The 16,645-nt window shown below is 47.1% G+C and overlaps 1 protein-coding gene across 2 annotated transcripts in view; it reads right to left on the bottom strand.

Moving 5' to 3' along the window:
* RHOQ (ras homolog family member Q) overlaps positions 1–15,829 on the bottom strand; it is a 36,880-nt gene extending 21,051 nt beyond the window's left edge. The window contains exons 1-2 of one of the 2 annotated variants that reach the window (XM_081855052.1): positions 15,208–15,829; positions 14,157–14,215 (exon numbers count right to left, since the gene is read on the bottom strand). In XM_081855052.1, coding sequence (XP_081711178.1) covers positions 14,157–14,215; positions 15,208–15,355 — 207 coding nt within the window. In that variant the 5' untranslated portion in view covers positions 15,356–15,829. The remainder of the gene's footprint in view (positions 1–14,156; positions 14,216–15,207) is intronic. The other variant, XM_081855051.1, reaches the window with a different exon arrangement.
* Between the last annotated feature and the right edge of the window lie 816 nt (positions 15,830–16,645).

Raw genomic sequence — 16,645 nt, 5'->3', positions numbered from 1 at the left:
TCCAGCCCCACTCCCCCAGTGCACTCTCGCCCTGCCAGTCCCTGCCAGTTGCCTTGATGGAGGGCCTTTATTGAGAACGGGTCCGAGAGAGTGCAACCTTGCTCCTTCTTCGCAATCTCTCTGCGGCTTTTGAGACCATTGTCCACAGGATCCTGCTGGACAGGCTCCATCAAATGGGTATCTTGGGGTGGCGCTGTGGTCTAAACCACTGAGCCTCTTGGGCTTGCCGATCAGAAGGTTGGCGGTTCGAATCCCCACGAGGGGTGAGCTCCCGTTGCTCTGTCCCAGCTCCTACCAACCTAGCCGTTCGAAAACACACCAGTGCAAGTAGATAAATAGGTACCTCTGCAGTGGGAAGGTAAACGGCGTTTCTGTGCGCTCTGGTTTCCCTCACAGTGTTTCGTTGCACCAGACGCGGGTTAATTCTGCTGGCCACATGACTCGGAAAGCTGTGGGTTGCAGTCTGACCTACAGGCCAAAGTCCCATGTTTTCAGCCCCCTGGTAGTGCTAACAGGGCACTATTGTACCCTCAATGCTATTTGACCTCTATATGAAGCCACTGGGAGTGGCCATAAGATTCAGGGCAAGTTGCCATCAGCATGCTGATGACGCCCAGCTCTATTTCTTCACAGTATCTAAATCGGGAGACACTGTGCTGGCCCTGGACTGGTGCCTGCTTGCAGTGATGGACTGAGTGAAAAAAAATAAATGGGCTCTGTTGGAGAATGGTTCTCATGCCTGAGAAACTGACCTACTGAATCCAGCTTTTGTTTCTGGACACCCAGATGGCTTCTGTCACTAGGAGCACTTTTTATCAGCTTCAGCTGGTACGGCAGCTGCGTCCATGGCTGCACTAGTACTGCTTGACCACAGTACTCCAGATGGACGGGGTAGAAATAATTTTTTTATTATTATTATTATTATTATTATTATTATTATTATTATTATTATTATCTTCACTTCTGGATTGCTGCAATGCACTCTATGTGGGGCTTCCCTTGCTGTTGGTCTGGAGTTTCCTGCAGTGACTGCAGAATGTTGCAGCACAGCTGCAGACAGGAGTGAACTGGTTTTAGGAAATTGCACCTGTGTTCAGAGATCTGCACTGTCTGCCTATTTGCTGCTGGATCAAATTTAAGGTTTTGCTGTTGGTATAAAAGGTAAAAGGCAGATGACTGGGGTTGAGGCGCTCATCTCGCTTTACAGGCCGAGGGAGCCGGCGTTTGTCCGCAGACAGTTTTTCCGGGTCATGTGGCCAGCATAACTAAGCCGCTTCTGGCACAATGGAACACTGAAACCAGAGCAGCGCACGGAAATGCCATTTACCTTCCTGCCGGAGTGGTACCTATTTATCTTCTTGCACTTTTTGGCGTGCATTCAAACTGCTAGGTTCTGGGACAGAACAATGGGAGCTCACCCCATCACAGGGATTCGAACCGCCGACCTTCTGATCGGCAAACCCAAGAGGCTCAGTGGTTTAAACCACAGCGCCACCGACGTCCCTAACTGTTGGTATAGAAAACTCTTAAATGCTTGGAACCAGCTTACCTGAGATGCCATTTTACCCCACATGTGCCTATTTGGCCGCTTTGTTCTGCAGAACTTGGACTCCCACCCCCACCCCCATTATATTTTAACAAGTTTCAACATTTTCAACATATACATTCAATATGCAACTACATGCTCTTATTTTTGTCGACTTCCCTCCCCCATTTTCTATGGAGTTGTTTCTCCCCTTCTGCTGCACCCTAACTTCTATTGTTAAATCAGGCACCCCCAAACTCGGCCCTCCAGATGTTTTGGGACTACAATTCCCATTATCCCTGACCACTGGTCCTGTTAGCTAGGGATGATGGGAGTTGTAGTCCCAAAACATCTGGAGGGCCGAGTTTGGGGGTGCCTGTATTAAATCATACCCACAATATTATAATCTAATCACTTCTGTCGCTCACAGCTCAACTCCTGATCCCGAGTTTATCATACTGTAATATTTCTTTAAGTAGTCCGAAAAAAGGCATCCATAGAACTTTTACAATTTTACAGGTGACAAATAACGTATGTTCCACATTTAAAAGTTGCAAATCTCTTTGCGTGGCAGCAAGGAAGCTGCAGAACTCTATGCCTATTGGCAATAGAGAAACATCTTCACTACCTTGTTTTAGATGCCAGCTAAAGCCTTTTTTATTTATAATAATAATTTATTATTTATACCCCACCCATCTGGCTGGGTTTCCCCAGCCACTCTGGGTGGCTCCCAACAGAATATTAAAAACATGATAAAACATCAAACATTAAAAACTTCCCTAAACAGGGCGGCCGTCAGATGTCTTCTAAAAGTCAGTTTATTTCCTTGACATCTGATGGGAGGGCGTTCCACAGGGCGGGTGCCACCACCGAAAAGGCCCTACTCAGATATCTAATTTACTTATGTACATTTGTGTTTTTCTTTTCAGTTGACTTCAAGTGTATTTTACTTATAATTATTTAATGTACACTTTTTAAAAGCTTTGCTGAGCTTACCTGTGTTTTACTGATAATATAATGAGCAATAAAACACAGATGAAATATTATGTACATTGCCTGGAGAGATTTCTGATTAAGTGATTTGCAGACTTTTTAAAAATAAAGTGCCTTTAATAGCATCCAAACGGGGATGGCAGATTGTCTTATTAGTATACAGGTTGGTTTCTTTGGTCCACATTTGCCTTTTAATTACGGAAGCTCCCCCCAGAAGTGTTTTATGTGCCTACTTTTAAAAGCTGCCTCCCATCTTCAAATGTCAGCTTGGACAAAATACACACCACGCTGGCAGATGAAGGTGATGGACTACATGGAACTGGCGGAAATGACTGGCAGAATCCGAGACCAGGGAGAAGAGCCGGTGGAAGAAGATTGGAAAAAATTTAAAGTTTATCTACAGAAACTTTGTAAAATTAAGGAATGTTAGAAGGATGTTGGAGTGAAGCTATGTGGTTTTAGCAGAAATGTTATAAAGGATTAAGTAAAAATGGATTGGTAATTAGTGAAAGAGGAGAATGTAAAATTATAGTATATCAAGATAAATTTTTAGGATAAAAACAAAGATGGAAAGGATTTGCTGAAATATCTAATTGAACTAGAATACAAAAAAGGGAGGTGTGAGGAGGTCAAGGAAATAAGCAAAGGAAAGAAAGTTATGTAAAGGTTGGATTTGTAGTGTGTGTTTTTTTGGTGCTTTGTTTGTTTAACTTTTTCTACTTTTCTTTCTGTAACCTTCAAAACTTTAATAAAATCTATTATATAAAAAAACAAAAACAAAATACACAGGGGTTCAGGCAAAGTTATGGCCATTCAACACACTGTGCAAATACCATTTTTAAAATAAAACAACACACGCACACAAACCTCACTGTGATTTTCTCTGATTATTCCTATGAGAAAAGGGCAACATCTCCCATTGAGAGCTGAGAAACAAGGTTCAGCCAACTACTCAGTGACTCATTTCATTTGGCTAAGGAAGAAACTACAGGACCCCCCCCCTCAGCATCTGTTGAGACTGGGAGTAAAACGGCAAAACTTACATCCATCTCACACCTCAGTGTCTGTCGATAAAGCTGTAGAAACTAGAATCTTGAGTTCAAATCCTGATGTAATTTGTGTGATTCCATAAGATGCCTGATGTTCCAAGGGTAATTCTTAGCTTTGCCAGAAAGCCTCACTTCTGGAGCATTGAGCTTTACCAAGCTTATCACTGGAGGTTTTTAATCAGAGGTGAGATGGCCACCTGTCATGGATGCTTTAGTTGAGATTCCTGCATTGCAGGGGGTTGGACTAAATGGCCTTTGGAAGTCCCATTCAACTCTGGGATTCTATTATTCTATGTGCATACTGAAAATTCAGGTTTGTGCAATTAAAGTACAGGGGAGCCTCGGTTTCCGAACGAATTCCATTCCAGAAGTCCGTTTGACTTCCGAAACGTTTGAAAACCGAGGATCAAAGGGCTCTCAGCAAGTTCCTTTGAGAAAAACGCACCTCAGAAGCCATTTGACTTCCGAGGCGTGTTCAAAAACAAAGAATTGACTTCTAGGTTTTCAGCATTCAGCTTCCGAGACGTTCGGCAGTTGAGACGTTTGAAAACCGAGGTTTTTTGGGGGGGGTTTCACATGATTTTTTAATTAATTTTCAATTATTAAAATCCAATGACCACCACATTTTATCAATATCAAAATACAAACCAAAGTTTGACTGTAATGTAAAGCACATCGTTGCCTAGTGCAACAAATTCACTTAAAAAAAGAAAAGGAAAATAAAGTGATGGTGAAGAAATGCACTGAACTGTGCGGGATAAACAAACAGTTAACAGGAAGCCAAAAAATACCCTGCAAGCAATTCAGGATGAATGCTCCTTGTCATATAACTGCCCAGCGAACAAATCCAATATCAATGAAGACTGGACACAATCTAACAGGATCTTTGCAAGCTTTTCGGGATGAATGCTCAGTAAACAGTTTGTCTGGAGGAGCCCCGGGGAGCTAAAAGTTGGGGCAAAGAAATGCAATTGAGATCATCAGAGATCAAACACTCTGGAAGACCCACTCTGGGTTCTGTAATCGCCACACTGCGAACCATCTGTTGCTCTTTGCAGCTCATGGGCAGGAGTCCTAAGAGAAGGCTCTCAATCAGAACCATCTGTTTTTAGAAGAGGAACCAAAAATAGATATCGGTCAGAGCTGCCGAAGGAAGCCAACCTTCATGTTGCGAAGGGTAGCCATTAGCGCTGCTAAAAAGGGTATCTGGGAAGAGTTCATGTGTACTCGAGGTTGGCTGCTGGAGAAGGCTAGACTCCCAGTTACAGATCCACTTTATAATCTCTTTCCACAACAGCGCTCACTAATGAGAGCCTGCAAAATCCTCAGGCAAGACAAATCACCCTCCCTAATCTCCCTCCCCGGCCCCAAGCTGGAGTTTCAAAGTTATCTTTCAAGGTGCTGAGGAAAGGTCCTGCCACAGATTGTTTGCTTCTCTTTGGGGGGGAAAAGAGAGAGGGAGCGTATAATCTTCTGCATTTGAAAACCAAAATAGCACAGTGCTTCCAAGGCTGCTACATAAATAAAGGAAAAGTCAGAGGCTAAGGAACGCCTAAAGAGGGGAGCAAGACATTCATGAGGCAGAGCTCTGGGAGCTAAAATAATAATAATGATGCCAACATTAAACATATTCTCAGACAAGGGAAGCTGAATCCTGCTGCCATTATAAGTCACGCAAATTACCACCAATTCATTCTGCTTTTAGCAAGGGATGCGGGGAGAAAGCAGCTTGCAAAATTTATTCTGCTTCTAAGGGGCAAGGAGTTGAGTCAAACACTAAAAAACGGTTTCCTAAACTTGGGTCTCCAGCTGTTTCTGGACTACAGTTCCCATTATCCCTGACCACTGATCCTGCTAGACAAAAACAGCTGGAGCGAGTGGTGGCCATACTGGAGAAACTGGAATTGCTGAACTGTTTACAACAGGTGTCAACAAACTTTTTCAGCAGGGGGCCGGTCCACTGTCCCTCAGACCTCGTGGGGGGCCAGACTATATTTTGAAATAAATATATGAAAGAATTCCTATGCCCCACAAATAACCCAGAGATGCATTTTAAATAAAAGGACACATTCTACCCATGTAAAAACACCAGGCAGGCCCCACAAATAACCCAGAGATGCATTTTAAGTAAAAGGACACATTCTACTCATGTAAAAACATGCTGATTCTAGACCGTCCGCAGGCTGGATTTAGAAGGCGACTGGGCCGGATCTGGCCCCCGGGCCTTAGTTTGCCTACCCATGGTTTACAAGATGGCATGGCCGTGTGTGCTGTGACATGCAAGTGTGGCAGGAATAAGTCCAGCATACAAGCCAGTAAGATACAGGAGAAGGCAATTTGGGCAGCAGGAGTAGTGAGTACATTTCCAAATGCGAAGCCACGTGTGGGACGAGGCCCTGGTGAAGACACATAAGGCACTGAACCTGTGGCTAGAAGACAGGAACCACCAGCATATCCTTGCTGATAACAGGGATCTGGCGCAACGGAACACTGATGAGTATCTGAGCACATAGCCCTATCTAGTTGGCGACACAGCTTTCCCAAACCATCACATTGGGCTTTCAGCGGCACCTTGCACAATGCCAAAATTTGGCACCCATCCCTACCTCTCCCCTTCTGTTCTAATCCACTGTTGTGGCACCCCCCGCAGTGCGCCCTCTCGGCTTGGAACCTAGTCTGGACAAACTGGTTGTGCTCCCTTAAATCCACCTCTGACATTCAGTCCATGGCCTCTGGTTGGCTGGGATCTCTCTAGTGAGGAAAAAGGTGTTCAGGCCTGGGACAGGGGGAGAGAAACCCACGGCAGCTGTAGGGGAAACAAACGTCACCAACAACTTAAAGACAAAACAAAAGGGAAATAGCATTTAAGGAAGTTTGGGAGAAAAATGTTACTTGGAAGCACTGTTTTCAGTTTAATAATAATAATAATAATAATAATAATAATAATTTATTATTTATACTCCGCCCATCTGGCCGAGTTTCCCCAGCCACTCTGGGCGGCTCCCAATCGAGTGTTTAAAACAATACAGCATTAAATATTTAAAACTTCCCTAAACAGGGCTGCCTTCAGATGTCTTTTAAAGATAAGATAGCTGCTTATTTCCTTCACATCTGAAGGGAGGGTGTTCCACAGGGCGGGCGCCACTACCGAGAAGGCCCTTTGCCTGGTTCCCTATAACCTCGCAATGAGGGAACTGCCAGAAGGCCCTCGGCGCTGGACCTCAGTGTCCGGGCAGAACGATGCAATCCCAAGCATATGCACAGGTTGCAATACTAAAGTGCAAACTCAAAACGCCATCAGCAAGGCCAGACATACTTTAGCTCAAAGACGGCAGCAGAAATGCTTTGACTTAATCAGAGAAGTACAAACACCTGGCCAACAGACAAAGAAGTGTTACCAGCCCCTCTTCCCGCACGAACTCGTGTGGTGTAGGCCAGCTTTAGCAGAAGGCCTGGCAAGTGACTTCCCTTCAGGGAACAAATACTTCCCCAAGGCATGTGATTAACTGCAGATGCAGACTTCACGCCAACTGCCAAACGCAGGCTTGTATGGAAAAATCCCTGGTCTGATGCGAAAGGGAGCAGGGAGGCCAGTGCTCACAGCTCACACTCAGATTATGGGTAGAAGAAGCGGGGAAAAGTCCCCGGCCTCAGCTTGGCTTCAAGCCAGTGGAACCTTATGACAGAACAGCGGCTGAGAAGCAATCTAAAAGTGTACAGGAAGCCTGCCCTGCTGGTCAAAAGACAGGATTTCAGCTTGCCTTGTGACCTTACAGATCACTTAACCTCAGAGGTTTGGATTTCCTTTCCGTTGCAGGACAAGCCATTTAAAGGCCTTGCACGTGAAATATGCTTTTAAAAACAGTAAGTATTATTATCAACAGCAGCAGCAACCACCACCACCTCCAGATTTCTTCAAGTAAAGCTTCACAACGTCACATTATCTGCTATTGTCTGTTATTTCTCATTATCTGTTAGGAGCATGGAGCTCCTAACACCTCAGGCCATACTGCCTTTGCCAATCTGGTGCCCTCAAGATGTTGTTGGACTACAACTCCCATCAGCTCCCATGATGGCAGTCATAGTCCAACACCATCTACAGGGCACCGGAATTGGCCAAGGCTGATATAATAGACCTATCACTTTCTCTTCCCCACTATTAGAAATGAAAATATCAGTTTCCTCCCCTGCTGCTCATTGTGTACTGGTAAGACTTTAAAGGAAGAATGAAGTAAGGCTGGCTACGACCCCAGAGAGTCTATGCTGGCCCTGATCCAAGCCCTCCTAAAGTGCTTCTGCATGGCTGAGATGCGGCCTTGATTTGCGATGACGTCTCTTGCTTGCAGAAGACAGAGAGAGGTGTGCATTTGTGAAATCTGACTTTTGTATGGCTGGAATGTAGCCTGCTGTAAAAAGCTAAGGGTCTCATCCATAACTCCACCTACTTTTAGTTCTGTCTCCAACCACCGTTGCCTCTGGCCCCACCCACCAATCGTATGTGGCTCCCCAAGGGGGAACGAGACCCTGAGCTAGCTCTAGCCCATTTTATTCTTGTCTGGAGGTCTACCCTACAAATGCCACAAACCTCTTTCTTTCTTTCTTTTTACTAAGGAAAGAACTGTGATGATAATAATAATTTATTACTTATACCCTACCCATCTGACTGGGCTACTGAAGCTACTCTGTGCAGCTTCCAACAAAATATTTAAAAAACTTCCTGATACCAGGCTGCCTTCAGATATCTTCTAAAAGTCAGAAAGTTGTTTATCTCTTTGACATCTGATGGGATAGTGTTCCACAGGGAGGGCGCACTACCAAAAGGCCCTCTGCCTGGTTCCCTGTAACCTCACTTCTCGCAGTGAGGGAACCGCCAGAAGGCCCTCGGCGCTGGACCTCATTGTCCGGGGCTGAATGATGGGGGTGGAGACGCTACTTCAGGTATACTGGGCCGAGGCCATTTAGGGCTTTAAAGGTCAGCACCAACACTTCGGATTGTGCTCAGAAACGTACTGGGAGACAGTGAATATCCTTTAGGTCCAGTGTTATATGGTCCCGATCTTTCTAGCTGCCACATTCTGGATTACAGTGGTGCCCCGCAAGACGAATGCCTCGCAAGACGAAAAAATCGCTAGACGAAAGGGTTTTCCATTTTTCGAGGCGCTTCGCAAGACAAATTTCCCTATGGGCTTGCTTCGCAAGACGTTTTTGTGTCTTTCCCCTTTTTTCCCCTTTTCGAGTCTTTCCCCTTTTTTCCCCTTTTCTAAGCCGCTAAGAGCGCTAAACCGCTAATAGGGGTGCTTCGCAAGACGAAAAAACCGCAAGACAAAGAGACTCGCGGAACGAATTAATTTCGTCTTGCGAGGCACCACTGTAGTTGTAGTTTCTGAGTCACCTTCAGAGGTAGCCACATGTAGAGTACATTGCAGCAGTCCAAGCGGGAGATAACCAGAGTATGTACCACTCTGGAGAGGCAGTCTGCAGGCAGGTAGGGTCTCAGCCTGCGTACCAGAGGGAGCAGGTAGACAGCTGCCCTGGACACAGAATTGACCTGCACCTCCATGGACAGCTGTGAGTCCAAAATGACCACCAGGCTGTGAATCTGGTCCTTCAGGGGCACAGTTACCCCATTCAGGACCAGGGAGACCCCCACCCTTGCCCACCCTCTGTCCCCCAGAAACAGCACTTCGGTTTCGTCAGGATTCAACCCACTCCATTGGCTGCCATCCATCCTCCAACCGCCTCCAGACACCCACACAGGACATTCACCACCTTCACAGGCTCAGATTTAACCGATAGGTAGAGCTGGGTATCATTTGCATATTGCTGAACACCCAGCCCAATGCCACTGATGATCTCTCTCAGCGATTAACATGTGAAGCTGTCTCATGCTGAATCAGACCTATGGCTCATCTAAGCCCTGTGTTATTCTCACTAGCAGCACATCTTGAAGGTCTCAGAATTTTCTGTCTCTACCATCCGACTTCCTTTTTAACTGGAGATTCTGAACCTGGGAATCTGTGCCTCCAAAAAAAGAAGTAGGGACCCTGTGGCCCTCCAGATGTTATTGGACTCCAGTACCCATCAACCCAGGGACGCGAGTGGGTGAAACCACAGAGCCTAGGACTTGCTGATCAGAAGGCCGGCGGTTCGAATCCCAGCGACGGGGCGAGCTCCCGTTGCTCGGTCGCTGCTCCTGCCAACCTAGCAGTTCGAAAGAACAAAGTACAAGTAGATAAATAGGTACCGCTCTGGCCGGAAGGTAAACGGCGTTTCCGTGCGCTGCTCTGAGTCGCCAGAAGCGGCTTAGTCATGCTGGCCACATGACCCGGAAGCTGTACGCCGGTTCCCTTGACCAATAAAGCGAGATGAGCCCCAGAGTCGGCCACGACTGGACCTAATGGTCAGGGGTCCCTTTACCTTTACCCATCAACCCCAACCATCATGGCCAATGGCCAGGAATTATGGGAGCTGTAGTTCAACACCTGAAGGACCACAGGATCCCCATTACTGCTCTAAATACCACAGAGTATAACACTCAATATGGTATCCCACTGGGTTTTGTTTTGGTTTTTTTGCCACAGAAGTCATATGTATCTCAGGTGGGTTTTTTGCCGTTGAGCTGCTGTTGTTTTGTTTCTTTTTTTACTATTCTATGTTTGTTTATGCCACCACTCTCCTGAACAAGATTTCCAAGTCATACCAATGCCATTTTAGAAGTTTTGTCTGACTTCTCCTCCTCTCTCTTTTTCTTCTCTTTTCTTTTTAAAAAATGAGCCTGTAAGGGTCTGCCATCTCATATTGCTCCCCTGGAGTTCCTAATTAAGAACCGCAGCCTCTTGCAATTTTACAGAAGGTCCTCCGTTCTTTTTCAGACATTTACTTAATGTTCCAGCTGCTGAAACTGTGAAAGTTTTATAGCAAGCGCGGCTCTAGAGAAAAGTTGTTGATGGCATAGCTGCAGTGTGTGCCATTAAAATCTAGACGGCTTAAACCAACACCATCATTGTTTTATTGCTTCTGAGTTTCTAGCCAAATGCCTAGTCCCATGTACATTAATCCTTTACTTTTTAAAAGATAAAACCTTATCAATCCAAATCATACCTTCTGACAGTTCAAGTCCACCTTTGCATGATAGCAGCTCCTATAGAGCAATTCTAATTATTCAAGTTTCTGGTTAGCCATACATTTTGGATAACACGTCCTTCTCACCCCCCAAAATATTCAGAAAAACTAGGTAGAACTTTCATCTGGTGTAGATCAGTAGTAGAACATCTGTTTTGCATGGAGACAGTCTAGAATGAACCAATCATCCGATAAGGCAGCTTCCACGGTTAAATCATTTAATTTGAGTAACTGACCCAATATGTGGCCATGGCTGCTCGCTTAGGCAACTTTAAAAATGGAATCAAGACAAATTTGTGGCAGAAACATTTATCTCTGGCTACTAGTCATGGTGGGACGCGGGTGGCGCTGTGGGTTAAACCACAGAGCCTAGGACTTGCTCATCAGAAGGTCGGCGGTTCGAATCCCCGCGACGGGGTGAGCTCCCGTTGCTCAGTCCCTGCTCCTGCCAACCTAGCAGTTCGAAAGCACGTCAAAGTGCAAGCAGATAAATAGGTACTGCTCCGGCGGGAAGGTAGGCGGTGTTTCCGTGTGCTGCTCTGGTTCGCCAGAAGCGGCTTAGTCATGCTGGCCACATGACCTGGAAGCTGTACACCGGCTCCCTCGGCCAGTAAAGCGAGATGAGCGCCGCAACCCCAGAGTCGGTCATGACTGGACCTAATGGTCAGGGGTCCCTTTACCTTTACCTTACTAGTCATGGTGGCAGCAGAGGCAGACTTAGGGGAGTGCAACCGGTTTTCCCATAGTGGGAGCTGAGCCGAGAGGCTGCTGCAACAATCACTTCGAATGGAAGACGCCAAATTTTGGCATCACGCAAGGTGCAGCTGAAACTTGAAAGCCCAAAGTCGGCCACTGGGGGCAAGTTCAGAGGCAGCATGCTTCTGAATGCCAGCTGCTGGAGAAGACAGCATGTGAAATATTGCTCTCATGTCCTGCTTATGGGATTCTACAAGGCACCTGCTTGGCTGCTGTGGGAAATGGGGTCTTTTTCACCTAGCGCATAGTTACAACTGTGGAACTCACTCCTGCAGGAGGCAGCAATAGCCACCAACCTGGACGGCTTTAAAAGAGGATTGGATAAATTTATGGAGGCGGCTACCAGCCATGGTGGAAACTATGCTCTACCCCCACATACAGAAGCTGCCTCTGCAGAGTGCTTCTGCTCCTGTATGCCAGTTACTGGAAATCGCAAGAACCGAGAATGATCTTATGCTCGGTTTCTGCTTGTGGGTTTCCACCAGACATCTGGTTGGCCACTGGGAGAAATGATGCTGGACCACATGAGCCACTGGCCTGATCCAGCAGCCTCTTCGTGGGTTATCCTCAGCGATCTGATCCAGCAGTGTTTCATTTTACGTTCTTATGAATTGTATATGGTGCCACACAGTGATGTGGATATACAGAAATGATGTACAGAAATAAAAAAGACGGTCATCACAGACTGCCTAACTGATTTCTAAACATATTTTGGGCAGACTCTTTTGGGGCCTAGAGACATTTTCAATCAGAACACCTGCATTCAAAGCATGAAGGCACAATATCAAGTTACTTTACTGGTTCAATACCACAGAAGATGAGTACCTATGGGCTGGATTAAGGAGGCTGTTATCTTAGCCACGTCTACTATGAAGAAAAAACAAAAAAAATTCCTTCCAGTAGCACCTTAAAGACCAACTAAGTCAGTTCTTGGTATGAGCTTTCGTGTGCATGCACACTTCTTCAGATACACTGAAACAGAAGTTTCCAGACCCTTCTATATAGTGAGAAGGTGGGGAGGGGTATTACTCAGAAGGGTGGTAGGAATGGGTGATTGGCAGATAGCTGTGATGAGCCTGTTGACGACTCTTAACGACTGCAATAGGTCTTACAGGAGTCTTATAGAAGGGTCTGGAAACTTCTGTTTCAGTGTATCTGAAGAAGTGTGCATGCACACGAAAGCTCATACCAAGAACTGACTTAGTTGGTCTTTAAGGTGCTACTGGAAGGAATTCTTTTTGTTTTGACTATGGCAGACCAACACGGCTACCTATCTGTAACTGTCTACTATGAAGGAATTCCCAGGTAAATGGGTTAGGATTGTGGCTATAGTCATGCTGAGAATGGAGTTGGGTTGGGTGATATCTGGTTTTCAACATCGTGATATATCACCAGCTTAAACATCGTGATATACAGTGGTACCTCGGGTTAAGTACTTAATTTGTTCCGGAGGTCCATCCTTAACCTGAAACTGTTCTTAACCTGAAGCACCACTTTAGCTAATGGGGCCTCCTGCTGCCGCCGCGCCGTCAGAGAACAATTTCTGTTCTCATCCTGAAGCAAAGTTCTTAACCTGAGGTACTATTTCTGGGTTAGCAGAGTCTGTAACCCGAAGCGTATGTAACCTGAAGCGAATGTAACCCAAGGTACCACTGTACTGATATATCATGATGTATGAAATAAGGATGGACCTATGTACTGTAGAGGCATTGAGTGGCTTCTTAGTTTCTCCTGCATCGTGATATTTTGCATAGCACACACACATGATTCACAATATATTGCCAGGTCAAAAATTATGAAACCAGCATCACAACATGGCCTCCAAACCAGTTTAGGATGATATATTGATATATCGCCCAGCCCCAGAATGGAGAACTGAAATGAATAGGACTTGACCTTAAGTCCCATGAGGATGTCTACTTTTAAGTAGAGGAAAGTCTGCATCCAGCCCATTACAGCTAAAAGAATGCAAACCAACAAGCACTAGCAAACTGGAAACAGTACAATTCCTCATGTTTGATCTGGATGCAAAAGCTGTAGTTTGGGATCTCTTCTTGTTGTTTTCCTTCTCCTGCGCAGACAAATTTGAAACAGAGGGAGAAACCTCCTCTCTCTGCTGTGCTCCAAAACTATTCAGTCATTCCTTGCAAATGTTTTGACTCAAAGGAATGATTTCAGGATGGGAAGCAATGTGTCCCTGGGGCCATAATAAACACAATCAGACAAAATGCCTTCCCATAACATTAGATGATGCCATTATTCTCCAATCAGAGCCAGAGGCTCATGTTGCCCGTCCACCAATGAGAAGCAAGGCAGAACTCAAAAGAGGACCCAGCCATTTGGAACTAAAAATAAAGTATCTCACAAGGCTGGTTGTTTTTCCCTGGGTGATAGGAGTTGGGATCACGAAATCGGCTGCTTGCAATTATTGATTTTAAAAATAATAGTATTTTAAAATACTGGGGGAAGGGCGATCCATTCGCCAAAGATCTGCGACAAGGCAGTAAATGAGGCAATTATTACTAGCTGCTGTATTGAGACACCTCAACATAAACGGCAGTCCTTGAATAATTCAGCGTGTGCAAGTAAGCATGAACAGAGCTCAAGCTTTGGAAAACACCATATGCTGATCACTTTTTCCCCCCCCCTTTGTAAAAAGCAACCCACCCTGTTGCTTTTCAGCTGCTGGATCGGGGGGGGGGGGGGCTTACCTGTCCTGCAGTGTCATATAGCCCAAGCAGATATTGCTTGCCCCCGACTGTCACACTGACTGCAAAAAGAGAAAGAGAATATCAGGCAGGGGCCCCAGAACAACACACACTCTCTCTCAAGCTCCCTCTTTCCTCTCTAGACCAAGGAGCAAACAAGTGGATTCTATTACTCTCCCAAACTCATTTTTTTTTAAAAAAAAAAGCACAGACATCTCAAACGGGTAGGCAACCTTTTAAAAATAGCAATGATCCCTGTCTCTGCCCAGATAGACACTTTCGAAGCACTTTTGTGATGGAGCAAAACAGAACTAGACTCCCCATTAACATGCTGAAGCCTACAAAAAGGTGCCCTTGATGTGTGTGTGTGTGTCAATACACACACAACATGTGCTCATAACAGGACTTCAAAGGCTAGTGAGAGGGTATTGGGTCGTTGTCCCCCCCATTTAACCTCTGTCCCATTTGCTCCCCAACTTTCAGTTGCTGTCTGTCAAGGTCCTATCGGGCATGGATTAAATCCTTGCTCCCGTCATAACAGCCACCCTATTCTGTCCCCAGTCCCTTTACACACACACACACACATATGTATATATATCTATAAAATGCGACAATTTTGGAGTGGCCAGGCATCTGCAGTACCAAATCGTCCTTCCTCCTTTCCACTCTTGACATAACCAGACCCCTCCAATGGAGGGGAAGAGAAGAAGAGTACGCTTTAGAGGAGTCATGTTGAGCTGCTTTCCTTTTGCAAAAAAGGGGGTCGTCGGGGATCCCCGGGATTGCAAACACGAGTCGTCCCCCCCGCCGCCAAAGAAATAATAATAAACGCAGCCTCTGCTTTACAAGAAGGCAGGAGAAAAGAGGGGGGAAGGAAGGGAGGGAGGGGGGATAGGAGATCAGAATTAGGGAAAGGGAAAAGTTTTCGCCGAAGTTGCTCGGCTCTGTTGCTGCTGCTTCTGGGGTGCTGGAAGCTGGGGGGGGGGCGGCGGAGAAGAGGGTGGCGGAGCCGGAGCGCCCTTACTCAGCACTTCCCGACGAGACGCGCGTTTACCTGCGTAATGGTCAAAGACGGTGGGCACGTATTCCTCCGGGAAGGCGTCGTTGGCGTAGCTCATCAGCAGGCAGGTTTTGCCCACCGCCCCGTCGCCCACCACCACGCATTTCAGCATGACCGTCGCCGCCCCCGTCCCGTTGGCCATGATGATGAAAAGGAGCTTCCCAAACCGATCGTCATTTTAGGAAGGAGGGGGAACAGTCGGCGAGGAAAAAAAGAGCCTCCCCCTTTCCAATAATAATAACAACAACAACAATGATGATAAAAGTGCGCTGAGCGGGGCGAAGAACGACGCCGTCGGGGGTGGTCGAGGCGCGGAGATCACAGGGCGCCGCGGCGCGGAGGGCGCAGGAGACGACCCCCCGGGGGATGGGCGCATGGGTGCCAGGCGAGGGGAGCGAGCGGTGGGCAAAGCGGGCGGCTTGGCTGGCAGCCGGGGAGCAGCTCAGCCACAAATCAGGGGCGCTGGCATTTCTTCTCGGCTCGCCCTCCCTCCCCTGCGCCGCCTCGCCGTCGCAAACTTGGCTGGCCGGGATTTTCCTCCTCCGGCGGGCACGATGACCGAGTGTCTCCGGCGGCGGAAAGAGGAACTAGTTGGGCGCCGGGCGCGCACAATCCGCACCGCGCCGCCGGGTCTCCGATGGCGAGGGCGAGGAGGGGGCTTCCCTGGCGCCGCGGAAAACCAAAAACGCGCGGCGGCGAAACAACAGCCGAGCCGCCCGCCCGCCCGCCGCCTCCTCCTTCGGCGGAGGGAAGGCCCGCTCTCCCCTTTTCCCGGAGAGAGGAACTGCGCTGAGCCCACTTGGACTTTCCGGAGCGGCCGGATCTTTACGCACACACTCCTCCCTCCCCACCCCGGGCTGCAAACGCCACTTCTCCGAAAAATAAATAACTAAAGGGGAAATGAAGGAGCCCGTCCGCCGTCCTATTGCTGCTGCTGCTTGCTGCTGCCGCCGCCACCTCCGACTAGCTGGAGCGGAGAAAGGAGGAGCGATGCCGAATCGCTGCCGGAGAGCAGCTGAGGGTTCCTCTCCAAAGAGCCGACAGCGCCGAGAAGCGTCCACACTTTTCCCTTTCCCTTTTTTTTTTTTTTTGCAACGCGCTTTCCCCGGCGATGATGTAATCGATAAATCCTCGGAACTTCCACGCAGCCTCCCCCAACCGGGCGCCCTCTTCCAGCTGCTGGGCACTACAACTCCCAGCAGCCTCGGCCAGCTGCGGAAAGCAGCTGGAGGACACTAAGCTGCCGCAATCTGTTCCGGTTTTTCGCTGTGTTGTGTCTCTTCCACTTTTTTATTATTATGATTATTAATTTTTTACGCTGGCCGTTAAGGAAACATTTTAGAGTTTGGGAGGATAAGGATTTTTTGGTACTGCTGGTCCCCCCCCCCCTTTGGGCAGGTGTAGTATAAAAAAGGAATATATTTGAAAACAT

This window comes from Podarcis erhardii, assembly GCF_964252035.2.
Source record: "Podarcis erhardii genome assembly, chromosome: 3".
NCBI lineage: Eukaryota > Metazoa > Chordata > Lepidosauria > Squamata > Lacertidae > Podarcis > Podarcis erhardii.
This window is presented reverse-complemented; position numbering and strand designations above follow the sequence as displayed.